The sequence below is a fragment of the Euwallacea fornicatus genome, chromosome 11 (assembly GCF_040115645.1).
Source record: "Euwallacea fornicatus isolate EFF26 chromosome 11, ASM4011564v1, whole genome shotgun sequence".
NCBI lineage: Eukaryota > Metazoa > Arthropoda > Insecta > Coleoptera > Curculionidae > Euwallacea > Euwallacea fornicatus.
This window is the reverse complement of record NC_089551.1, coordinates 1,019,020-1,045,770: the sequence shown is the minus strand read 5'-3', so window position 1 is coordinate 1,045,770 and position 26,751 is coordinate 1,019,020. Positions and strand designations below refer to the sequence as shown.

Genomic DNA, 26,751 nt, shown 5'->3' with positions numbered 1-26,751 from the left:
CTAGCATTGTGTGCAGTCAGTAACTGCAACGGACTTCTAAATAAAAAAGCGACTTAAACATGTATTGCATGACTTACTTCAACACGACTGCTCTATTATTATAATCAGGAATGCCCCGAGGGGGCTGGTTAAAAGAACAGTCCTCTATATGAATACTTATAACATGTATATGAAAACGTTGTGTGTGCGGCGTCCAGTGGCGGAGCCGAAAGGATTGATGTAAGGAGGGAGGGGCACTTGATCCTGGTGGCTCCTCCTTTGGATGCGCAACTGATTGCATTTTAAGCCGGGTTTATAAATTCACTTAAGGTAAGATTAGCGTCACAAAAAGTTACAGCTTCCTCAATAAGCCGGGATTTAATTTTCAAGAGGGACAAGCCACTGCGAGCATGCAGCAACAAGAGAAACCGTCAACATTGCATAACAACACTTTCATTAGTATTTATCCGCGGGTAATGGTGATGTTATCTGGAGCAACGTCCTAAAATAATTTCATTCATTAAGTCATTTGACCGTTTGGGTCGTTTGTTTGGGTTGCATAAGGTACCAGAAAATTCGATGCGGTTCATTCATGCAGTGAAACGAATAGTCCGGTTAAACAAACTTTGTAGTAAAGTCAAAGATGCATGAAGTTGAAGCATACTCAAGGCTTTATTGTCGTGTAATTATAATTGCCTTATTAGTTATTATTACAGTGAAATTTTTGTGTCGACTTTTACGAAAAGGTTTTTTGATATGTTCGTGTGTAATTAAAGCTTTAAACTAATTTAAGGGTAATAGATTCATTTATTGCCGAATAAATAATACAGCCGTAAAGTTCCGGTGACCTTGACGAATTATGTTTTTTCTAATTTTTAAAAAATTAAATAATAGTACTTTGAGTGAATGAGAAACACAAATTCAATCTGTGAAAAGAACTCTGTTTGAAGAGTGAAGTATATATCGCCTGTGTATTTGTGATAATATACCATATTACCCCAAAAATAAATAACTGCTATCAGATTTCCCGAATCCTGAATTTGTTGCACGCCGAGGAATGCAAAAAACACCAATATAAAGGCTCGGAATCGGCTGCATTTGTTAGTTTAAGAGGGATCAAAACAAAGTTTGTTTGAATAACCTTGGTCGTATAACTGGTTAATAGCAGGAATGATCCAATCTTATTAAATATTTATCAAAAGCAAAAACAAAAGTTCCCATCGAATACGCCCACAAATAGATGAATTGAGATATCGATGTTTTAATGCAATAAAAAACAGTTAAGTTGATATCTATTATTTTTTTGTACTGTTTTTCACGTGATTAAGTTGTTGTATTGATTACTCAGTCTGTTATGGCTAGTTTAAGATGGAATGCTGGTAGAACGCGCCAGTTTAACTGATTTTTGTACTTGTTTTAATCAGGTTTGTATGTCCAGACTCAGAGGGATGCGTGAACAGTACGTTTGTTCCACCCCAATGCGAAGGTACTCAAGTGTGCGCTCTATTGTTAACCGCTGATTACCTAGCTTTGAAATTCGTCAAGAAACACATAATGGAAAACGAACTGTACGTGAAAGTGCTATTCCTGGGCAAAAAACTGGAGTCCATGGTCCACTACGTCACGAACTCTGTCTACAACCATACCAAAAACAACAAGAGCCTGGTATTTAAGTTGGCTAACCACATTTGCACAAACTATAGCAATCCTATATAATAGGTAATTCTGAGTTGGACCCCAAGCGATGTCATTTTGTACGAAAGAAACTTCGTTACTGTCTCGTTTGAAAATTGCGAATCGCTGAATTTCACGCAAGAAAGCGGCTACAAATATGAGATGCATCGGTTGGTTAAAGTGGCCTGGGATAAAGTGGAAAAATATGCCAGTCCTTTGCATTATCATCTACGCAGATTCAAGTTCAATGCAAAGCAGTATTCGGACATGTTGAAGCTGTATGAGGATCACAAAACCCATAATAAAATCGAGGAAATTGCGTGCATGTGGATGAGGAACAATAAACATACATGGCTGACATGGAAACAGAACCAAAAAAATTACATCTATATCGGTAAGTGGGTTTTTTAGGATGACAAGATATATTTAGTAACTTTCGAATTCAGGTGGAATTTTCCCGATGTCTGGATCCTCTTACGCGGGAAAGGGCATCGCCAGAGGTGCCATGATGGCAATCAGCGCCCTCAATAAAAACAGAACTGTCCTGTCCGAGTACGATTTTCACATGATCGCAACAGACGGCATGTGTCAGCCAGACAATGTAATGAAGAACTTCATCGATTTTATTGTGAACAAAGAGTACCACAACAGTCTGGTAGGGGTGTTAGGTCCAGCCTGTTCTGACACCGTCGAACCATTGGCTGGCGTGTCCAAGCATTATCACACTTTGATTATATCCTACGCAGCGGAAGGGTCCAGTTTTTCCAATCGGGAGAAGTATCCATATTTTTTCAGGACGATAGGTAAGGCTCCGTATTATTTTTACCTTTTTATGTGATATTTTAATTTGTGTTCACCATTTTGCTCACAATTTTAATGATGAGCATTTGTCCGTCTTTTATATTGGTTAATTTCCACTTTGCGCGCACGCTTTCGTCTACCTCTATTTTTATAGTGTTTTATCTAGTTAATTAAAAAGCATTACTTGCATTAAAGAGTAAATTAAATAGATAACACCGATCACTTTTTCCTTTACAGGGGAAAATATGCATTATAGACACGTGTATCAAGCATTGTTTCAAAAATTCGGATGGAAAAGAGTGGCAGCATTAACTGAAGACGGCCAAAAGTATACAGAATACATTTCTCTAATGCAGGACGACTTAGAAAAGAGCGGCGGCATTACCTTCATTGCAAATAAGAAATTTCCTAGAGAACGGGAGTCTGACACCATGACAAGAGTAAGAATTATTTTATTTCTAATTTCATATCATAATATATAAAGAAACACTTTAATCGAGCGTTTTCAAAAGCTTCACTAAATGACTTATTAGCAGTTCGAAACAAAATAAGTTGCTGGGTCAAATTGATTCCCATTGTATTTTATTACAAGTGTGGTTCAAGGGTCGCTTAATGACGCTGCTGTAATAATATGTTGCACTGTGCCTTATACACTCTATTTATTGCGATTATTAAAGTAAAATTAAGGTGAATGACGTTTAAAAATAAAGCTCAGCTACGTATTTTTCACCAGTTCGGTTTAAAATTAGCTTTCTAATCAAATAATAATTAAGCGACTACGTCGGATATCGATTAATACGCTCAATTGGTGTGAATTAGTACGTCGTTCGTTGTGGGAAATTTCGATTATTAACGTCAAGGTGGCTTCTAGAATTTTAACTGATTTTGATTTATTTATTTGTCTGTTAAGGACGTTTATTATGTTGGTTTATCTATCATAATAAATACTTATGGAAACTGAAAACAATAGTTCCCACTAATTACTCTCGCCAATGCAATTTGTCAATTTTTGAAGGGTTCGTAAGCCGTTTTGTCTTCAAAATTCTTCTTTTTGTTTTCAGTACTTAGAAGATCTACAGGCGAAAAAAGCTCGTATAGTGATCGCCGATGTAGTTGATGAAGTAGCACGTCAAGTTATGTGCGAAGCCTATAAAAAGGATATGACTGCTTACCAGGGATATGTCTGGTTTCTTCCCATATGGTTAGAAACTACGTGGTATGATACAGATAAATACAATGTCCATAAAAACGAGTCGGTTAATTGTACTACTGCTGAAATGATAAAGGTATATAAGTTGCCTTTTCTGACTTATTTCTTGCTTAATGTCAAGTAAATTTCAGGCCGTTACCGGCTACTTTTCAATGACTCATGCTTATTACGCTCCGGATGATAGCATAATGCAGGAGAACATCACGGTGCGGGAATGGAGAAACAGATACGAAAATACATCCAGCAATTTGATTTCGGACTATGCAGGTTTTGCTTATGATGCCGTTTGGGTGTATGCACTGGCCCTTGATAAACTGTCAAGGAGCGACCCTGAGGCATTGGCTGACATGCATTCGGCAAATACTACTGGGTAAGAGTAGCCCTTTCCCATTCGGGGTTCCTTAAAAAAAAATTGTTTCAGCAAACTGGTGAAATTAATTGAGCAAACGGACTTCTTCGGGGTGTCCGGCAGGATAAAATTCCGCGGTGCTCCTTCGCGCTTCTCCATAATTAACGTTCTTCAATGGTACGATAATTCCACTCACATGATCGCCGAATTCTTTCCCAATCTCACCAACAATGATCCAGTAATACGCGGAGGGAATTTGAAGTTTCGCGAGAAAGTCCGATGGTTTACATCGAACGGTAGGTCTCTGTTTGATAAAACTCTAATTTGCTCTATGGATTATTTATTTTCTTAGAACATGTGCCCGAAGACGGCACAGTACCAGTCGACGAATGCGCCATCCAGCTGATGGCCACCGCTTTTAACGTCCAGTGCCAAACTGCCCTGATCATATTAAATGTAATGGTGGCCATGTTCCTGGGCGTTACCGTCATGGGAGTCTGTCTTTATCTGAAGTACAAGTATGATAAGAAAGTGAAGAAACAGAAGGCATATATGAAGAAATTGGGGCTGAGATATGAACGAAAGTATACTATGGACCTTGAGGAATTCGAGATTCCGAAAGAGAACATCGAGATAACTCGGAGATTAGGTGCGTAAACTTTTACTGGACGTTGCATCATACAAATTCCACTCAATCATTGCGTCGTAATTTAGCGAGTTTAGTAAAAACCTTCCTATTTTTTTAAATGTAACTCAAAATTAGATTTTTCAGAAAGTTGGTTAATGCGAAAGCTTTGAGGGTAGAGCGAATTTACTACAGAATGAGAAAATGCATTTTCAGGTTTGCGATCACACGTACTTAATTTTCAGGCGAAGGCGCTTTTGGAATGGTGTACGGAGGGGATGCATACATACCACCGTACGGATGGTATCCTGTGGCGGTCAAGACTCTAAAATCCAGCTCTACGGCCGAAGACCAAATCGATTTCTTGTCAGAGGCCGACAATATGAAACGATTTGATCATAAAAATGTTGTCAGGTTGATTGCTGTTATGACAAAGGCTACACCTTTAGCCACCCTCATGGAGTACTGTCTCTATGGAGATTTGAAGAATTTCTTACTCTCTCGAAGGTATTTGCTGGCCGAGCGAGCAGCAGAAGACAATAAGAATGTTGAAGGTTAGTGACCTCTAAATGGAATTATCTAAAACATGCTATAAGATTACCCTAGTTATATTTCTGCTAAGACGATGTATTACACGTCAATATTTATTTTTAAGCTTTGGAAGACATTACTCCCAAACGCCTGACTAACATGGCCTTAGATATAGCACGAGGTCTTAGTTATTTGGCGGAGTTAAAGTATGTTCACCGGGACTTGGCGTGCAGAAATTGTCTGGTGAACGCACAAAAAATGGTGAAAATTGGGGATTTCGGCATGTCCAGGCCGATGAGCGACTACGCAAGTTACCATTTTACCAGGAAGGGAATGTTGCCGGTGCGATGGATGGCCCCGGAGAGCTTAACGTCGGGCGTGTTCAGTACAGCCACTGACATTTGGAGTTACGGAGTGGTCTTGTATGAAATAATTACGTTTGGCTGTTCGCCATGGGTCGGAAGAGCGAATATGGACGTTGTGGATATGGTGATAGATGGACAGTCGCTAGATGTTCCCAAAGGAGCAAAGCCACAGCTGTAAGTGTATTCCTCAATTTTAATTCCCACGTAATCCTCATTTTCTCACTTGTACTTTAGGGAGGGTTTAATGAAATCCTGCTGGTCCCAGGACCCCAAAGAGCGGCCTCCTGCCTCCGAGATCGTCGAATACATCGCTAATTTACCCAAACTCCTCAATCCTTGCATGGTCCCATTGCAGTCCATCACCATGGATGACGGTGACGGTCTAGGCCCCGCAGTGGAATGTGACTTCCATTTGGGTCATATCGACACAATCCCGAATACCACCAACATTAATTCCGGGGATCGGCCCAGGAACCCTTACGCCTTCACCCTTTGGCCGCAGACGCGGACGACAGGTTCGAAGGCGCCCCTGCCCCCCCTCATTACCGACCACGACGAGTCGACTGTAAGTATGCAATTAGAGAATTACTGCCCGAAAGAGCCCCTACTGGGCCCCAGTAAGTCAAGCAGTAGTCTAATCGGTTTTGGGAAGTTCAACATGCACAGCAATAGGAGGGATTCCGGGTGTCAGAACGACGATGAAGGTTTCGGAAATAGTCCGGCCAACGGTTTTATCAATAGTAAGTTGTAATTGTTTTTGTGTTGCTCGTTTTTTGCCTCCTGGAAGGGAAGCGTGCAGTAGAGGTAGAAAGTGGAACGGTTGATAAAGTTCAGAAAGGCCTCTGTTGTCGTTTCATTCCTGAATATGGATATAAGAGACTTTATCTCACGTTTGCTATTTGACTTTTTGGAAAAAGTCTGTTTTGTTTCCCGACGGACTTCTTGTTGATTTTAGTGGCCACAGAATTCAGTAGTTTAAAATTGATTTTATATCGTCTGTGATTCTTTCGCTATCAAACACTGAAATCGAACCCGGAATTGTGTTAACCAGTTTTACTTGTTACAAATACGATGAAGTTTTGATCGTGTGGATGCTAACGTATAAACAAAACCCTCTGTTTTGCCAAATCATCAAAGTAGAAATTTGCAGCACTTCATTTAATCAATTTTAAAGAAACCTGAAACGATTGAGCAGGAATAATGATTCCATAATTATCGAAAAAGGTCACATAGTGATATTCTTTTCTCATACTAATTCGCCCGTCTTAAACTAATGACGTCATTGGCGAGAGTCGAGAAATGCGGTGGCCACTTTGTCACATTGTGATAAAAGTCGTTAGACTTTCGGTTCTCTGCGGAGACAATTTTGTAGTCTCTGGAAATTTTTTAAAAATTTGTGTCTTGTGGTGATATCATAGGAATATGCATGATATTATTTTTGCAATATGAATTTTCTTCAATATTTTTTTCAAATTCTAGAGGAGAAACGGTGGATTACCCGACTTTTCAAATTTCGCCAAGTTTAGCGGGTACATACATATTGATCCTTTTCCTTGGAATCTGCGCTGTTTCTCGCAACTAAGGACCGATTTTTCTATTAACAATTGTTAAACTTATTCTCTTAAAAACTTATCTCTGCCATCGACGTGAAACTTCCAGGTTAGGCACCCATGGAGACTGATAATTCAATGAAAAGGTTTTAGATAATAATCTATTTTTTATTATACCATAGTTTATATTTTTATAGCCTAAGAAGCATCGTTTTAGAGAGCGACAAACTTAATTATGCCTAAGTATACTGTTCATTTCGGAGTGTTTCGTCGTTAGACCCGCCATTTCAGAGACTTTCACGAACTTAGAGCGTGATTACCGTACACTGCCAAGAAGATTACTGACGAGAAATTGTCTCAGTTTTAGAACGAACTACCAAATACTACCTCAAATTAACTGGTTTTACTGTAGAAAAATCCGCCTTGACAATCCCGAACACCGTGAATGCACCAATCAAATTGTCAAACATCAAAGAAGAGGAATCAAATTGCGTACACAAATGAAAAATCTAAAACCCTTTACAAATAGACCATCGACTTACGGGTAATTGAAACGAGATACTTCCGAAATCAACTCTATACCAAGATCACTACATCGAATATCATACTAAATCATGTTCATTGTTTAGGATATTGAGTCGTTTGACTTTTGTACTGAGGATGTTTAACACTTTCGCATTGCTCTCCCTCGCATTTAACGTGTAGGGAGGCGTTTTTTTTTTAAGTTGAGGTGTTACCTCATCGCCTTTGCCAAAGATCACTTTAGACTAGGTTGCTTTAGCATCTTGAGAATGTGGAAGGATCATCGTTAGCAATACATTATCCACTTCGAATATGGTAAAGATCGGAGTGGTTGTGACGTTGCACAATACTTGAGCCTTATATAACTGATTCTTCAGTATAAAAGTGTTAAAACATCTACATCCGTTTAATATTTGTCTAGTCATAGAGTAATCTTTTTGTCCTGTGTAGTATATTTTATTGATTATGTAACATCAAGTTTTAAGCAAATACGGTAGAATAAGGCTTCATCTACTTCTTAAGAACTGGGAATATTTTTGCTACTTACAGAGGACGTTTCGTACACTATTAAACCACTAAATTTCCGTTTTGGAAATCGCAATATGTGGGTGAAGCAGAACCACAAGTATCATGACTGACGTACATACTATTCTGCCAATAGCCAATTTTTCATTAGAATAATTACTATTTAGCCAAGTTGTGTAAGTGCAGTGTAACATAATTAATTCGTTGAGCAGGTTCAGTGCAGACTGATAATTGCGTAAACTGATTAAAAGGTTTCTTGAAGTTAATTTAACGTTTACATGCAAATCTCGCAGCCACCATGACTGTTATGTTCCTAAGAAATGTAATATTCTAAACGTACACGTGTAGTATAATCAGTGCTTCTTTTCCCAGTACAAGTCGAAGGATTAAGCGACATTTCTTGCTAACCATCTAATTCGACGTTTCTGTTATTCGCAGTAATAACAACGGGTAATTCGTGTGCAATTAGCAGTGTAAGTTTTGTACCGACCCATTTGACCTAATAATAATAATAACAATAAACGCACCACATCAGTTTTATAAGATTTGTAGGTAAATAAATATTTGATTTGTACCTGACTGATTATTTATTATTATTATTACTGTAGTTCTATTGTAATTTTTATTTCGTCCAAATATTCATCAACTGTAGAAAATAATAACTTATTTTACCCTTTAATAAAATCATTTTATACAGAAGTTTGGTTTCATTGTAGAAAGAAGTGCGTTCTACCGTGCGAATGCCGATCGCGAACGAGGCATAAGAGGCTTTGATTGGGCTGGTGCAAGCAGTGCGGTCGTTGTAAACCAGTCAACGAGCTCAAAGTAACCGTTTAACTTAAAAAAAAAATCGTATATTAATAGCGGCCATTAACAAACTATTTTGTTTGATAATGATCCCGCTGACTTTAAAAGAATTTGTTATTACTCGGTCGGCGGTTTGTTGTGATTACCCAATGACGGAAAATGTGTACGAAAATCTTAATTCGCCCTTTAATTAATAATTTTCTTCCTTTTTTTATTACAAATCGATGTACAAAACTAAAATCTAAATAATAATAGATCAATAATAATTTCGACATGGTTGACTCATATTGTGTATGCACCAAGCTGATTCACGTGTATATAAAAAGGGAAATATTTCTTGTAATCTTTCACTATGCTCGTACCGCAGTAGTATTTCGGCCGTTCATAGGTAAAGTCGGTTCGTGGATTCTCGTTTTGCTAATCCCAATTTCCAATCAATATACTCGTAATTTCCAACATGTGCTTTTCGGTTTAACGGAATCATACTGATCCGGTATCGATAATACATATAATATAATCCCAAATACCTGAGGAAAAACTTCTCTTAGAGGAACGCAATATTTTGCTACCTCCAGCCCTTGGAAATCGTTGGGTGTTTGAATCAATGTTGACAGGGAAGTTCAATTTCGCACTGCAGCGCATCGGCTTAGAGCAATTAGACGTTGAAACACACAACTTCATCTATTCATGTGCTGCCAATCAGATGATTGATGGTAAATAGCAAAAGGTTAAAGCAGCGCCCTACGTTTATGGTCCACCCGGTATATTAGTGAGCGACAACTGACCTTAAGTTTGTTTCAATGCGCTCATACAGTAAACGGTCAAAGAGTACCGGTTACTACTCTCCGTCATTAATAAACGTCTTTGTTAAACATATTTTTGCTGTGGTAGAAATGGATGATCAAACAAACTGTACTTATTTAAAACTCCTGGAAAATAATAACATTACAATCCCCGTCTCTGGTTTGGATCCTCCACCCCAAGCACCATTTTCTAAGGTCTACGTCACAATAATGGTATGATGGGTGTTCAAAAACCTCGCAGTAGGCTGTGAACTACGAACATCTGATACACGGACGTCAGCTGATGAATTTATCAACGTCTCCGGCCTTTCAACGCCTGTTTGAGGCTCTTTTTAAAGTGATCACCCCGTATAATTCGATCAATTCTTTCTCGACGGTGGCCGAGATGTTAAAATTGAAACCGACTGATTATCCTGGAATGAAATTAAAACCATCAAAATATTTGACTGGTGGTGCCGAAAAAAAAGCAAAAATGCAGCCAACCTAACGGCACGAAAAACAAAAACATCAAAATTTCCGAAGTTGTTAATCAGCTGGAGACAGATCCGGCACGTGCGCACTCGGGCATATAGCGAGCGAAGTGGAAGGCTGTGCGCGTACGTGCGAGAGCTTCGCCCTATTCCTAAATTAAAACAAAGTTGTTTTTGTTTGTTGATTTGATAGTAACCTTAAACTAAGTGGAACCCATCGAAATGTGTGTGTTGGGTGCGTGTGGGGTTCGGGGGCGCCATCCAGACACCACGTTCAGGTGAACTCGAACTGGATTAACCTCATTTTGGTGAGTTCCTTGCTCTGTGGTTTTGTTACGTGTGTCCTTGGATGGAAGGGTGTATGAAATGCATTTTTGTCACCAAATTAATGTCGAACGTGTCACTTTTACCCTCAGCTACACGTAGAAGGGTTCATTTGTAGTTCCGTGTGTACAAACCCCCGTCCCAGACTTCAGCTGAAGGTGAAGAGGGGCTTGTACTAAAGAGTTGTTTCTTGACACTATTTGTGTATCGATGGCCGAGTTTTCATTTTAAAGGACCTTTTAACCTGTTTCAACGTGAACAGGGTGTATTCAAAGGGCTTAAATAGACTTCTCGCGGATTTGTGGCGTGTGTAGTCCTGCTGAAAGTGAAAACTATTGAAATTTCCATTAATATTAGTCCAGGCTCAAATGTCACGTGTACTCAGGACCACGGTTTTGTGGTGTTATTGATATTTACATGTGCAGGCCTCATGCAGGCATTTTTATGTATATGATGGTATTTACGTTGGTAACGGCTTTTTAATGGTTTTTGACAAACCCTAATACCTGCAGTGGTGTGCGCGAAAATTTTAAATGTTGATACCACGAGGTTTGTACTTTAGGAGGTGTATGGCACCTACTAGCACCCTCAATTCTTCTTAACTTGACTACATTGGGAGAATAATGAGCAGCATGTCCAGGGGGACGAAGTTCTGCCATCAAGCAACAACTCAACTCAGTAATTTTTCATGGAGAAAAGTGACAAGTTTTGCTCTCAACTGGTGTACCATCATGGAGGTATCGAATGTGGCAAGACCCATTGTCAGTTGTTCTTATTAAACTGCTGTAACAAGCTTTAGCAGGAGAGAGATAGGTAGAAACTAATTGGACAGAAATGTTTTATGTGGTCTTTTATGATGCTTTGGAAGCTGGATCTAGGTATATACTGGGTCAAGTCCAACCGTGTTGAGAATCAGCCCTGGCTGCACAACACATTGCGTCCCTAGCTCTTGATGAGCACCCTTATCATTCTCCTAACTTCAGCTACCAACTCTCACAGCTGCAATGTTTGCATGTACCATAGAACTTGAATTAGTCAAAAGTGAAATTTCCTAAGGAATTTTTTGTTCTTTAATAAAATGTACATTTTCTGGTGTGACAGAGTGTTCCAATTTCAATAACCTTCCAGAGTTATTGGCAGGGCTAAGCATAGAGTGGGTTTTTCTCAGGCTTTGGCTAGTTTTTTGAGAAGGGAAAGCTTTCCAAAGCCCCCTTAATTCTCCGTCCACCACGAGCCCCTCGTGCTGGATGGCCCGAACTCGGGCGCACGGTATGGTGCCTAAATTGGCTAATTCGGAAGTTGCTAAATACCAGTCAAATCGGTACCTCCACGTGTCCCATATTGTACTTTATGTTTTGAGTCGCCCTTTTTCTGAGCTCTCTTTCTGTTTCAGGTTTCGACCAGGATTAATTCCTTTGGGAGTTCAGCATGGTGAATAGCGGTTCATTCGACTCGGCGGATGGAAATCGAAATGGAAAAATTCGGTCCACGCAAGCCGGCGACGCCGCTTTGGGCTCACAAGCGACGAACTCCATCGACGCGGCGTGTAAGAGCGATAGCTCCAAGTCAGCTGACGAGGATCTCCCCTCCGAGGAGCCAGCGATTGAGCCGACGCCAAGCAAAACGGAAATCAACAGCGTTTTGCCGAGGAAAAACGCATTTTCCTCTAACGCAGGTCAGGACACGACATCAGAAGGTTTTCCATCGGAGAAAACTGAAACTGCGGAGAACAAGTGCTTAGCGGATGGTTCCGAGGTTAAGACGAAAAATACACGTAAACTGCTTTGCCTGTATTGTGATAGGACATTTGTTAGTGCCAATTTGCGCCAGAAGCACGTGGAACGCGTCCATTCGGTGAAATCTGCTAGGCGGGTTAGCGCGCGAAGACAAAACGCTTTAAGCACCACACCGTGCGATCATTGTGATAAGCTAAACTCCGCGGAACATACCTTAAATGATCTCTTTCAACATTTAGTTGAGGAACATGCGACGAAATATTTCGGCTGTCTGCCCTGCAAGGAGCGATTCCTCACTTCGGTCCATCTTGCGGACCATTATACCTCTCACCATGTTGTGGAGAATAATGTGCTGCCTGCGGCATCTCCAATTGTAGCCGCGCAGCCTAGTGAGATGCCCCACAAGTTGACTCGCAGCAAGTTAAGGAGTAGGAAGGAAGAACCTGTTCTTGCTGAAAAGAAACCGAAATTAAAGAATGTCCGGACGAAGAAGGTCTCGTTGAAGTCCTCGAAGATTGCCCTGAAGCGCAGCAAGCGGATACAACAACAGGCGAAGGACCAGGAGCTAAGCAAGAAGAAACGTCGAGAGAGGAGGATCCCCAGTGCAAGCAAAGTTGAAGCTGCTTCGAATTCGAAACAAAGTCCAGATAAGCCTAAGAGCTCCTCTGTGAACCCCTACCCGGAATTCGACTGCTTCTATAGGGTTAAAAAGATCACTGACCATTCCATCGATAACCTCAAGATAAGCTCCTTAACTTTCGACGACGTTTTCGACAAGGCGTTCTTCAACCGGATCAAGTGCAATATTGAAGAGAATCTATTACATCACATTGATGGTAAACTGTTCAAGAACGAGGAGTCGGAAAGTAGAATATCAAATTTCGAGAAGGTGACCCTGGTCACTCAAGAACTGCCCAACCCCAATGCAGACAATTTCGGATGTGAAATTTCACTTAACGCGATCACTCCAGCCCCTTCGATATCCTTAAATCCCCAATTTGGGGAAGACTTCGAGGCCCAAATTGAGTATGGCTCCAAACCGTCGAAGAAGAAAACCCAAATCAAAAGCGACGAAGTTCACTATAAATACTTCACTAGAAGGAAATATCAAGCGAGCATCTTACAGCAGAAGGAAAACAGGGATTTGAGCAAGTTGGACATGTGGACTCAGATGGTGGTCAAGGAGCGGCAGCAGAGCATTCTGGACAAAAAAAAGAGCGCCAAAGAGACGCAAGAATATATTTCAGGGGAGGAGTACAAAAACAAAATTAAAAAGCAGGAACTCAACAAGATTTTGGACCGCCGGGGCCCGTTCGAGGACCTTAAGGAGGAGGCCAGCAAGAAAGCTGCTTTCGACAAGTTAACTTCTACGTCTGGGAACTATGTCAGCGAAGAGGTGTTTACTGACGTTAGGGAAATAATAAACGAATTACTGAACAAAGTGTTCGATGTCGTAAAAGAAGTTGAGGACCCCGTGGAGTCTTCAACCAAAGTGGTTGACCAAAGGGAGATTCCTGCTTATCTAGACTTACGCCGCAAGACCTCGTCCACCCACGAGGAAATAGACAAATCCGACAAAATTGCCTTAATCTGCTCTTCACAAGAAACCGAAAACTTCGAACTTCCAACCAACTCAGTGCGCGCCAAGAACGAGTTCGTTGAGTTGACAGGAGAGTGGGCCCGGTCCCGAATGTACGTATGCGCAGCTTGCGGCGGCAAGTTCTCCAACATGAAATACATGCTCGATCACAAGAGCCTCTTTCATCCCAGCGTGTGGGTGCAGCATTATGAATTCGTGGGCAATCAGGGCGAGCTTTATAGGCACCTGAGCATTCCGGGTTTGGGCAAAGTGGGGGTGGTGGAGGAGACTATTCCCTGCAAGCAATGGAAGCGGAGCGATTCCAGGACATGTTCAAAGTGCGGGAAAAAGTGCAATTCGTTGGGGGAGCTTCATAGGCACGTGCTGGAGTGCGGGGGGGACTGGACGTGGCTATTGGCCCGGAAGAAGTACAAATATAGGCCATTTGGAGCCAAGGCAAGAAGGAAACGGAGCGGTATGTATGTTTTGAGATTTTATACTTGACACTAAGGTGAAGGTGATTTATAAGTTGAGGAAACGAGAGATTGCCTGATGCCAGGGGTAGTAACACATCTCAAAATCTCATATAGTTATTTTTATTCTCAAATTGCGACATTTTAGTGACTGAAACAAAGCTGTCTAACAAGCACAACTTTTCAGGTTTCGAGCCCAAAATCCACCCTAAACGTAAGACTGAACCCGCAGAGAAGAAAATTTCAAAAAAGCCGGTCGAGGGTCCTAGGCAAAGACCCAGTGATGGTAACAGCATTGCGACTTACAATGATATTAAATCTAACGATTTACCATTTTACAGCCGACACAATTCAAAGAATGCTGGCGAATTTGCCAGCGAAGCGCTCCCGAAGATGTATCGTCTCTCTGTCCGATGTGTTGTTCAAATCTAGGAAGAAGAAGAAAGGAAATAATAAGAAATCTCCCACCTCTGTGAAATGCGGGAAGAAAATACGCAACAAACCCCAATTGGATCCGGGTAAAGTAAACGCAAATCAGCAACGCAACTGCCGCTCTCTTAGGAGTTTTAATAAGGTTTTAGCGAGTAGGATTTTAGACCTCAATTCTTCTATATTAGTCAAACGCAAAATGAAGCATATAGTGAAAACCAATGTTAAGCCCAAAATTAATTTTACAAATGACAAAGAAGACAGCCTAGAGGAGGATCGCAAGGCTCGCAGGTTGCCCAAAAAAGACTTACTTGCATTGGAGCAGTCGTCAGATTCGAACAAAACGAAATCCAAACGCATGCTTACAAGCCACTTAAACATAAAAAATTTCTTTCCAGTAAAGAAGAAAAGCGTAAGATCGGTGAAGAAATCATCGGAAGAAGTCTTGACCGAAAAGCAAAACGACATCAATTTACATTTAGGGAGTCTAAAAAACAAGAAAGGGGGGCTCAAAGGGTTCGTCAGGGGGTTGAGCTTGAGAAAAAGGAGCTCTCGTGGTGAGCAAATGGTCACTGCAGTGGTAGAGAGCGAGAGAAGCAGTAGATCGAAAGCTAAGGAGAGTTCAGTTTTGAGTGAACCCTCCGAGGAAGTTGAGTCAAAGAAGCGCAAACTTAAACGCAGCTTTCGGAACGTCTTCAACAAAGTCAAGAAACTTCAACAGCAAAAGTCGCCAACAAAACTTTTGGAGGGAGTAAATAATAGCGATTTGCAACCTTTTTTAGAAGAGAAAGAGCCAGTAAAAGCGGCAGTTCCCGCAGAGGTCAAGGATCCTCCCCAGGCGCCCGGAATGAGTCTTGCCCCTACTGCCGGTGAGTGCGCGGAGAATCCCCCTATACCAGAGACCATATTTAACTTGGAGAATAATGAAGAGAAGAGCATGCAGGCAAAAGGCAATTTCGACGACGATTTGATGAAGCCCCTTTCATTAGAAAAGTTGGAGAGCACAACCATAGACTCTTCGGCGAAACTCAAAAACATGTCCGCAGTTTCGCCGAACGTGAAGGGAAAAATACGAAAACCCAGCAGAGGACTAAACGACTGTATCGCCATGCTAACCAGCAAATTGCAGCAGAAGGACGACAAGAAGTCTTCTTCTTTGGAGAGTTTGTTCAGCACCTCCTCGACGACCAGCGCGGAACTCCGTCCAAGTGAGAACTTTGCCCAACGAATGCCTAAGGAGAGTGCAAGTGCGGGAAAAGCTGCATGTGAATTTCCAAGTGTGGAGGAGGCTGCAAATGTGATGGAACTAGTTCCAGATGTCGAGGAAACGGCGTTAGATTTGAGCAAAAAACCCGTGGTAACCAGGGCAAAAAACGACGATTTACCACCGTTATTGACCTCTTGGACCTCGGTGGACAGCATTATTCAGCAAGTGGTGCAGAATTGTGATAACTCCAAGAGCAACGTGGAGCAAACCATAGACTCAGTGGTAAGCAGCAGTTTGGATTGGTATGAAAGCAATTCGCCCAGTGCGCCAGTCAAGCTGAAACAGTTCAGGAAATCGAAGAGGAAAAGGCGATCAGATGATAATTTGATCACGAACATAATATTCGGCAAAGACAAGCTGATCATCGCACCTTCAAAGGCAGATTTCGAGGACCCGCTGATAACTAAGATCAAGCAGAACGAGTTTAAGAAGTCCCAATCCATGATTCCTACCAAGGTCCCGTCGCAGGAAGTAGATATTTTGGATAAGCCGATTAAAATCGTGAAGGTAAAGAAGCCACGCAGTATCACCAAGAAAGTAATCGAGACCGACATTGATGGTTGCTTAAATATCCAGGAAATCCCAGACGAGGATCCAGGCATTAGAACCTTAAACCCGGACGTTCAGATAAGCACCCATAATGAACCCATAGTGATGGAAAACAAGGCAATAGTGAAACCCATAAGCGACTCGGACGACGAAGTCCCACTATCGATTTTAGTCAATGCGAAAGAGGAGGAAAATACCAATGGAAGTCTCAAAACTCTGGACATTAACGAGGGCAACCTCGGTGGTAATTTGCTCCACAAGGACGGGAAAGTAGACCGAAATGGAGAGACATTGGAGACTGGAAACACTGACAGTCTAAAGGAGAATGTTCAGAGCAAAGTCAAAGCCCTGAAAGCGGTGAAGAAACGAAAGCGAAAACCGTTGAATGGTAGGAAGCGTCTGCGGGACAAGAACACGACTAGCTCGCTGAGTCCTGAGATGGCACAAGCCAAAAACGGAATTTTCGCTTTAATGGAGCCGGGAATTGTAGAGAGCACTGAAGCAGCTAAGAGCTGCGCGATGGAAGAGTCTCCAATGAAACTTCTGAACTCTCAAAGGACCAGACGCAAGTCCAAGAGCTCCAAGAAAATCGAGAACATCGAGAACGATCTGTTCAAGAATTTTGCGCTGGTCATTAACAAGAAAACCAAGAGGATCCCCCCCACCAGCATCGTGGATGACTCAGTTTCGGACGATATTTTAGACCCAGGACCACCGGACAAAGTAACCAAACCTGACGAGATTAAAACCAACGAAATGCTGAATGACTCAGTCGAGGAAATGGACATGGAGATTGAGGACATTCCGATGAGCACCAGCATAATCGAGCGGGATAGCGCTCTGTTGGACCAGCCAACCCAAATTGAAGTAAAAGTTGAGCCTTCGCCATTGTTAAGCCCTGTATTAGATGTTGCTTCGCCGAAAGAGTTTGAAGCCCCCTTGAAAGAGTCCACACCAAAGAAGCCTCCTGCCGACGGTCATGGGCGAGTCAGCGAAGTCATCCAAGAGGAGATCCCCGAGGCCAAAGACATATCTATGGATTTAGCGACAGAAGTGCCACAAGACGTGGCAGATCTCGACGCAATCCAGCCTCAGAGTGATGAGTTATTTGAGAAACCCTTGAAATCCCCCAATAAGAGATCAGCACGAAAGAACAAGAAGGCTGCAGAGCCAGTGGAAGCAGTCCCGCTGCAGGACTATTTCAATGGAGCGATGGAGGATTCAGGATTTGTGGAGAAAACCCAAGATTATCAGGAGATCTCGGGTATGGTTGGATGTGAAGAGTCTGGACCCATGGTAGGAGATCCGGAAGAACCTGTTATGAAGAGCGTTGTTGAGGATGGCTGTTCTGTTCGTACGAACGTTCTTTTAAATCCTGCCATTGAAGCACCCTCACGTGATGATAATTTAGTAGGTGAAAGCCTCGATGTGGTCGGTCCTGCAAAGATGAGCTTGGATGGCCCTCTCTGCGAAATCATCCCACTCAAACAGTTAGAATTGATGGCGTTTAAAATGGGGGATTTTGCTGAAATTCCCAAACTTGTAGTGGACATTCATCACGCTGATCAAATCGATCCGAAGTTGGAAGAGTATTTAGTGAAACGTCGCAGTATCGAGAGCGAAATACATCCTAATGATAATCGAGACACTCTAGACGCTCCAACCGTCGCAATTAGTCAAACAGAGGCCCCAAAGGAAGAAGAAGGTGCACTCAAGGAGTTATCATTAGAAGAAGATCAAGTAGCGATTCGTTACCATCGAAGATCCAGGAAGAGCGTAAATTACAATGAAGAGGCTCTGGTTACTGCCAGTGAAACTAAAGAAACACCTACCGAAGGACAAGAGGACATTAGCCCTGATAAATGTTCGATCATCAACAAAAATGAGGAGGAATGCGTTGAAGAGATTTGTGAAGACTTAATTGGGCCTTCACAAGTCTCTTCAACGACTCTTAACAACAGTCCTCCTGAAGTGGAAAAACCGGTTTTAAGCGAAGAAGAGGTGAACTCTTTCCCGTTACTCGACCAGGCGGAGGCGGAAGTTTTCCAGAAAATCAATAAGAGACGTAGAAGTCAGAAAGCGAAAAATAATATGGACCTGGACATAGCGAACATCATTGATGCAGATGATGAGTCTGCACACAGGCGCTCATCGCGTAAAAGGAGGTCTTTAAGAGACAAAGTAGAGGACGTTGATAGTCTCACAGATAAGTCAATTGGTGAGGAGACTGTAGAGCTGGTCTCCGAGCCATTGAATGAGGAAGAATTGGCTGCTGCTAAGTCGGTAGGGGAAAATCCCATTGACAATGAAGAGGAAGTCGCTTTGTCCGAGTCTCAAGAGCGGCAAGTTGAGTTGGCAAAGCTCAACATTAAAGATTTGCTGTTCAGCAGCTTTGCGCCTCCTTACTTGGACTCCAAGCAGGACGATCTAAGCCAGTCTAAGCAGGACGAAAGCTTCCTATCCAAGCCCAAGGAAAAGGACAAACCTTCGAACAAGAAATCGGTGCTTAACAAGAAGCTCACCATCAGCAATTTGGAGAACGTTTTAAACACCTTCACCAAAACTAACGCCTCCGAGGGGCTGTTCCAGGACATACCCCCGTTGACAGAAATAATCACCAACTCGGAGATGGACATAGCTCCCGTTCTGGACGAGATCGACAAATCTTTGGAAAGCGAAGGCATTTACGATTTCTACGACGATTCCGCCAAGTCCAGGCTACCAGAGGAGGATTTGAAGGAGTCCAAGAGAAAACCCAGATCTGCCAAGCTTAAGGCGCGGGAGAACATCCAGGAAGAAGTCCTGTCTGAGTCCGAGTCCAGCTCGATCAAGGCCAAGAAGATTAAACGTAAATTCTCTGAGGTTGAGGAGTCTCCAAAAGAAGCAGTGGTTGACTCAACTGACGAGCCTCGGAGAAGCAGACGAGGCAGTCGCAAAGTCGCTTCATATAACGAGAACGACCTAATCGACCCCATCATCGATGCCCTGGAAAATAGGAGGAATCGCCCTCGTAAGGAGAACAAGGCGCCTAAGAAGCCTGAAGTTCCAGAGGTGGAGGTTAAACCCAAGTTAAGCAGTGAAGAGCTGTTTGATCTTCTGAAGAAATCCTCGTTTGAAAACGAGAGCATGTTAACCTCTAAACCTGTAAGTGCCTTCTCTGAAGTTTTGAACGAGGACAGCTCCAACAGCGCCTCGCGCGGCCTCACGGACGGGGACTTCGATGTCCAGGAGAGCCTCTCCGAGTCCGGAAAGACCCAATACGCGAATAAAATTTACGAGTTCACCGAAGATAGTCCGGAAAACTCCAACAAAGAGTTCTTTGGAATCAACAAGAAATACCACAAGCTCGATAACAACGACACCAACTCGTTAGCTGAGAAGAAGGAAGAGAAAAATTACTGTGAGATCTGCAAGAAGTCCTTTATCAGACTTGAGAACTTGGTGAAGCACAAGACCACCCTCACCCATATTTCCAAGTTGTCGGAGTTGGAGGCGAAGGAAGCGGAGGAAAAGGCGAGGCTTGAAAAGGAGAACGTAGTGCAAGCCCCCGAGGGGGAGAATCTGAGGAAGTTCATGAGCATCACTGACATATTGCAAACCAGCGATCGATCAGAGATGAAATTTCCAGATGCATCCCCTGTGTTGACTAATAGCAACTCCCTGAAGCTGGTGGACATCATCAGTGATGTGCTCAACAAGCCGGTCACAGACGACTTCAAAAGGATGGACAAAGATAGCTTTGGTGACCGGAACGAGTCACTGGACGGCAGCAGAAGGTACAAAAGTCTCGGGGAAAGAAAAAGCTTCGAGTCTGACCAACTGGGCCACTCGCATTACCTCCCTCCAACCCTCACCCAGACCACAATACTAGAAAACCAAATCAACCTGCTTGAAAATATCATCGGAACCAATTTGGCCAACACGAGCTTCGCCGTGGACGAGACTTCGAATATATCGAACATATCTGATGAGCTGAGCAATCACGGTGATTTTGTGAAGCCCTCGCAATACGAGGAGATATCCGAGGACTCGAAGATCACCGAGGAGCAAAACAAGAGGAAAATCTTGAACAGGGACGAGGAGTTGTTCTTGGAGTGTTGCAGCCTCCTGAAGAGCGGCTCGGAAGTCTCCAATTCCAACTACTCCAAAAAGCCGGTAGACGACGTGAAAGGAGACGAGTCCAAGTTGGTGCAGGCCGCAGACGACGCGCATGAGTACTCGGACAACTCTAGGACTCCGACTCCTCTGGGGGACACCTTTGACGACGAGGCCTCGAACTCGAACACGATCTCCTCGAACTGGCACTTGAGCTCCGAGAACCAGCAGAACCAGAGCTATTCGTTTGAAGAGGTCAAGAGCAAGGAGGAGGCAGGGATTACTTTCAGCGAGGTGTTAACCCAAGGTTTGCGCAACCAGTTCCAGGGTCTTTCTAAGATGTGTGACAGTTTCGAGGGGTCTTTGAACGATTTGGCCCAAGAGCGGAAGGAGGATAGCGATGGATCCAAGGTCGCGACCAAGGGGGCCAGGAAGGTTTACGAGGGGCTGAAAGTCTCCATCCCCACTGAGGACATTAACCTCGACGTGCTGAACGAAAGCAAGAAATCTTTGTCTGCGGAGGAGGACATCAAGACCACCAAAACGAGGAAGTCGAAGCCTGTGAAGAAGGCCCAGGTCGGCATCAATCTGCTGTTTAAAATTAACAAAAAGAAGCTGACGCCCTCGGAGAAACAGCAGGATATTTATAATTTTGACGAGAGCGCCATAGAGCATTCCGATTTGTTCGCTAAAGGGAATGGTGAGAAGAACATGAGCGACAATGAGAGCTTGGGCTATGCAGACTCCATCGGAGCGGACGCCAAATCGCTCTCGAGCGCCTCATCAATTTCCGCTTTATCGGCCAAAAAACCCGAACCATCCCCGGAGAACATCACGAAGAAGAAGTACAAAATCATGGGCAAAATCTTTAAGAACGCCGCCAGGAGCAAGATTGAGGACGAGGTCGAGGCGGAGCTGAGGAGCATTCCGGAAATCCCCGAGATGGACAATTTGGAGTTGGTGGAGAATTACGTACGCAGTTGCCAGAGAGTCAAGAGTCCTTTCCTGCCGCCTCCTCCGCCCCCTCCTCTCGAGGACTTCCCCAAAAAGCCCAAGATGACCGAGGAGGAGATGAACTTGCTCTTCGATCGGCTAATAGGGAAGGACATTAACGAGAAGCCGGCGGACAAGGGGACTATTAACAAACCTCCGGTAAAAGCTAACAGGACCAGCGAAGGGAAAAAGAGGACCATTAAGGGGAAGGCGCGCAAGAGGGCAAGGGCCAACTCCGAGTCCTCGGGGGACGAATTTAACATTAGCAAGACTACCAAGAAGCGGTCCAAAAAGAACAACGAAGAAGACTCTGGCATCAACCTCGAACTGGAGCTCAAAGAGTGCATTGGAGTGGCCAGCAGGAAGAGCCAACGCACCTGCACCAGCGGCAAGCAAAACATCCTGGTCGAGTACTGGAGCTCCGATGAGGAGGCCTTCGAGGCCATGCTCGAGAACAATCGAATCCCCTCGGCAAAGCATGCAGTAGAACTGGAACCGAAGCCCCCACCAGAAGGTGCGATAGTTGCGACGCACGTGGAAAATCTTGCCAAGCCCAAATTAACCAAAAAGAAGCCCCAACACTTGAGGAAAAAGCCGAAGATCTCCAACGATCCGGAGGGAAACTCGAGCTCGAACCCCGCATCTAACAGGAGAAAGAGGACTGCGGCCAACCCATTGTACCACTGGTCGAGTTCCAGTGAGGACGAGTCGCAGTCGTTGATCGAAATTAAGCCAATCAGAGAAGAGGACGACTACGACGAGGACAGGCCGGTTCAGCATGGCTGGATAGTGGGGGATTCCCCCAAAAAACTTGTCACCATGTTGGCCTTAACTAAGGGAAAGAAGAGCGATGTGGTGAGTGTGAAGGAACAGGGCAAGAAGCGAACCTCGAACGCTGCCAGCTGACGATAGTTGGAATGGTAAGAGCCGATTCTGTTGATCCTCTGGGTTGAATTCTGATGGGTTTTTAGGTAATCAAAGTACAAGGAAATTTATTATGTAAATAGGTCTGTATAGATTTTTTGATTATTAATTGATGTCAGAGCTGAGTGCGTCTTCAAATTTTGCTCCGTCGCTGTTGCTGAGTACCGCGCTCGGAAGTAGCGCACCCCGAACTCTGCCCTGGTCTATTGCACTCAGCTCATGGAGTAGTTAGGGTTTCTAGAACTACATCATAGTGGTTAACTAGATTTCAGTTCATAGCTCCTTGTGAAATACGGTAATAAGCCATGCATGCTTATCATTTGGCAACATTGTAAAAAATCGCCGAATCTTAAACGTTAACTAAAAAGTCGTTATTAGTTTTGTATTCTAATACGGTATGTCCATTGATGTAGTATCTTGCATATACATAACTTTAACTATGTGGTAACTAAGATAGTAGGTAAATATGATAGAGCGCCGCGTTGACCAGAGCAGCTCTCCCTAAAAACTGCTCCGGGCGGTTTTCTTGCTCTGGTCAATTGCTGTAGATTTTATTTTATCTGCGAATTACTCGAATGCAAACGCCATCGATTTTACGATGTTATCAAAAACTATTTGAGTCCATGTAGTGAATGTAGAATTCATACTGTTGCGTTTGGCCTCTGTGACGTGTTTTCTGATGGATTGTATCAATTCGTGACTTTACCATTTTTTCAGTTCGATTTTCCTCGGAGCTGAGACTCTCTTCTCATTTCCAAACATTCATCATTACCGCAAAAAGTGGCATAATATATTATCAGTCAACGCCGTTTGTATTAACGGTATAATAGTTTTATATGATACTATAGTAAGGCATATATTAATATGTTGTGTTCATTAAATATTTTCGTGATCATGTATCAAGAATTGTTGATAGCTTAAGGTTTAATAGGTAGAGAATAATATATTTGAGTTTTATCGCTGAAGGCCATGTCTGGCGCCCTCCAGGTCAAGTCACGTGTAGTCCGTTTAGGGCGGTAGATGTGTCCCGTATGGGGTTCTTTTATTTTTATCTGTGGTTATTAGCTTTGGTGCTTTTCGTACGTGTTTTACGAAATTCTTAGAATATATTTCAATGTGTTAATTATTTCTTCAAATTATTAGAGGTTTGTTTTGCCGCATGTAACATGAACGTTTCTAAGTTGACTCAATTTTAAATTGAACTCTGCACGTGGTCGTTTTGTGTACCCAATATACCAACAGTACTTCACCAATTTTTGTAAGGTGCATTCGATTTATTGTAAGAACAACCTTTTTATAATTGGGCATAGTTAATTGTACAATAAAAATCTTACTAGTTGAGTCGCTATAGTGATTTAAATAAGCCTTTTCGTTGGTTTTAGTCGAGAAATATTCTGCTTGCCATATTTTACATTGTTTACATGGACGAATGCGGCTCTGGTTTGAGCTATTGGAGTGTGGCGCACGGTGTAATTTGAATTGGTTTAGACGTTAGGCGATTGTCGAAAGGACAAACGTCAGATCAATTGTTTCTGGTAATGTTAAATATGGCGGACATTGTAAATGGCGTTTTAAATCAACAAACTGAGAAAAAAGTGTTTAAAAAAACAGGTAAAATTGGATATTCAACATATCTCTAAACAATACTTGAATAAAACATTAGATAAATACATAAATTTGTCGTTTCCGGAAGTTGAAGAAGTTCAGTATTTTATTTCTACCATAGCAGATTTGTTTCCTTTGCTGCAAACTCTTCAGACTAATGTAAAACCAAACTGGTACTTGTTTTGCTTAAAGCTGCCTTAAGCGATTCGTTGGCTACAATACGATTATGATGGAAAGATCATTAAGAAGCATATTAGACTCCATAAAAAGCTTCTTTACTTTCCCTCAATTCCCTTTACAAGAGAGGGACCGCAAACGACGGTAAGTTTAACTTCCAGCTGCATCCTTCTCTCTATAAGGGTTTACTTGTTTTAGTGCACAGCCCATTGATATTCCTATTCGATCTAAAATAAGCAGGTTTTCACCTTATCCTTCACCATTACCTGCTAATATTAGCCAAATTGAACGGGAATCAGATGGTGAGAAAAATTTTGTTGACCAATTGTGTACATTTATGAATGTGTTGTGTACAATTATGAATAACCTTTTTGTGTTATTTTAGAGTTAAGTTCATTGCTTGTAAGAAGAGCAGACCCACTTAAAACCTCTTTTCGGCCAAGTGGAAGAGAACCAATGAGGCCTCTAAAACCAGAAGATGTGGTTGTCATTGATGATGATGATGATGTCATTGAAGTGAGAAAGCGAAACGCAATTAACAGAGGAGACTTTCGAAGTAGCTTTAAGAAATATACATCAACACCTACAGAAAAAAAATTGCCCACTAAGAAAGGGCTTGAAAATCAGGATGATGATGTCATTTTAGTGAAAACCATAAAGAGTCCCAGACAGAAACAATTAAATTTAGAAGCTTCAAAAGCAACCACCAGCACTGACAAGCCTTTGTTCGACATAGGTAAGCAGTTTTGTTTGTGACTGAAATCTTTGCATACTAGTCAATTTTTCAGGCATCCATAATGTACCCAAATCTAAAAACAGGACTGAACAGCGAAAATCTCCCTCCTTAGATTACTCCTTTAGACTCGACCACAAAATGAAATACAAAAAACTGCTGGAACAGTCAAATAATGAATCTTCCATTTACCTCACACCCATAGGAAAAATTTTCAAAAATTTTGATTTCACTAACAGCAATGATAAGAAGTCACCTGGTTCAAATAAATCTCAAGAGAAGCCAAAAGAGTCAACTAGAGAAAGGATTGTGAAGGTTTTAGACAGCTTGGAGAATGATGCTGTAGTTGTAAAAGACTCTGATTCAGAGGACAGTGTGGTCTTTGTTAGTCCTCCATCACCCAAACCAGACATTAAGGTTGATCCTGTTAATACTTTGAAGACAATTGTGGATACATCTGTGGTGACTAAGAAAGATTGGTTGGCAGAAACGTGAGTGCAAATGTTATTTCATTTCTATATTACATATTCAATAAACAAAAATAAGTGTTTACAACTTAATAGTTTAATGAAATCAGAACTTCTGTCCATCAAATTTATTGATACATGTTTTGGAAATTTCAGTGTGGAAAGACACAAGCAATTCGTCCAAGAGCGACAACGCGAAATCGACAATATCCGGCAATACTCCAAGCAAAATGAAGAGCTGAATAAGGAAATAAACATAGAGTTACTCAGACGAAAAGTCAACGATTGCCTGCAGCTTAAGGACTTAATTCTACCTGAAATAGAATTAGAAACTGAGGCTGAATTACCAGAACTAACACAAGAGCAACTCTATATGGCTCAGAAAGCCTTCAGGGGAGATCCTAAAGAAGTCTTGGCTCGCAAATTCAATTTGAACATAACGAGGAGAGACCTTATGACTTTGGCTGGTTTAAATTGGCTGAATGATGAGGTAATTAACTTTTACATGAATCTGATTATTGAGAGGGGGAAAGATTCCAAGTGGCCCAATGCCTATGCTTTCAATACCTTCTTCTATATGAAATTGATCAAAGACGGAGCGCAATCTTTGCGACGTTGGACTAAGAGAGTCGATTTGTTTTCCTATGATCTTGTTTGCGTCCCCATTCATTTGGGCATGCATTGGTGTATGGCCATTATTGACTTCAGGGATAAGTCTATTAGGTAGTATTTTTGGGATATTTCTTGTGTGGCGAACTAAAGAGTTTGTTTAGGTACTACGACAGTATGGGAAGTCCCAACAGCAAATGTCTGGAAGCCTTAAGATATTATTTGGAATCTGAGCACATGGACAAGAAAAAGACCAGGTACGATACTAGCGATTTTTCCTTGGTGAACATGGACGACATTCCGCAACAAATGAACGGCAGCGATTGTGGTATGTTCTCCTGCACCTTCGCGGAATTTATCACGCGAAACGCCAAGATTACCTTCAAGCAGAAAGACATGCCCTATTTGCGCAAGAAAATGGTGGTGGAAATTATGACGGGGGAACTCTTGGTCAAGTAACGGGAACGTTTATGTTTGCGGATATTTCAAGGCTCGTTCGATTTATTGTATTATTTATATTTTTTTCGTGGAAAATTTTAAGCCGGTAAAGATTAAAGTTTTGTTTGCGTGCCCGTCTAAG

General features: G+C 42.3%; 3 protein-coding genes across 8 annotated transcripts in view; all 3 read left to right on the top strand.

The window, feature by feature from the left end:
- The window catches only part of LOC136341908 (uncharacterized), a 36,571-nt gene extending 27,741 nt beyond the window's left edge, over positions 1-8,830 (top strand). For 2 of the 4 annotated variants that reach the window (XM_066287282.1, XM_066287281.1), the window contains exons 5-16: positions 1,404-1,644; positions 1,699-2,047; positions 2,100-2,456; positions 2,692-2,894; positions 3,516-3,740; positions 3,796-4,034; positions 4,086-4,309; positions 4,366-4,662; positions 4,884-5,192; positions 5,294-5,708; positions 5,769-6,274; positions 7,014-8,830. In XM_066287282.1, coding sequence (XP_066143379.1) covers positions 1,404-1,644; positions 1,699-2,047; positions 2,100-2,456; positions 2,692-2,894; positions 3,516-3,740; positions 3,796-4,034; positions 4,086-4,309; positions 4,366-4,662; positions 4,884-5,192; positions 5,294-5,708; positions 5,769-6,274; positions 7,014-7,060 — 3,412 coding nt within the window. In that variant the 3' untranslated portion in view covers positions 7,061-8,830. Of the gene's footprint in view, positions 1-1,403; positions 1,645-1,698; positions 2,048-2,099; positions 2,457-2,691; positions 2,895-3,515; positions 3,741-3,795; positions 4,035-4,085; positions 4,310-4,365; positions 4,663-4,883; positions 5,193-5,293; positions 5,709-5,768 lie in introns of all 4 variants that reach the window. The other 2 variants (XM_066287284.1, XM_066287283.1) reach the window with 2 other exon arrangements.
- A 1,388-nt stretch (positions 8,831-10,218) lies between these two features.
- Positions 10,219-24,239, top strand: LOC136342093 (uncharacterized). 3 transcript variants are annotated; one of them, XM_066287578.1, is made up of 5 exons: positions 10,219-10,519; positions 11,929-14,325; positions 14,511-14,609; positions 14,665-22,576; positions 23,963-24,239. In XM_066287578.1, exons 2-4 carry the CDS (start codon positions 11,964-11,966, stop codon positions 22,560-22,562), a joined length of 10,359 nt encoding a protein of 3,452 aa, XP_066143675.1. In that variant the 5' UTR covers positions 10,219-10,519; positions 11,929-11,963; the 3' UTR covers positions 22,563-22,576; positions 23,963-24,239. The 3 variants fall into 3 exon arrangements, with proteins under 3 accessions (XP_066143675.1, XP_066143676.1, XP_066143674.1); XM_066287579.1 differs by lacking the exon at positions 23,963-24,239 and adding an exon at positions 22,628-23,921; XM_066287577.1 differs by lacking the exon at positions 23,963-24,239 and having other exon boundaries at positions 10,220-10,519; positions 14,665-23,921.
- Positions 24,116-26,743, top strand: LOC136342097 (uncharacterized). The gene is made up of 7 exons (XM_066287582.1): positions 24,116-24,191; positions 24,307-24,506; positions 24,561-24,664; positions 24,748-25,098; positions 25,151-25,586; positions 25,719-26,285; positions 26,336-26,743. The coding sequence occupies exons 2-7, from the start codon at positions 24,412-24,414 to the stop codon at positions 26,628-26,630; spliced, it is 1,848 nt and encodes a 615-aa protein (XP_066143679.1). The 5' UTR covers positions 24,116-24,191; positions 24,307-24,411; the 3' UTR covers positions 26,631-26,743.
- The last annotated feature ends 8 nt before the right edge of the window (positions 26,744-26,751 follow it).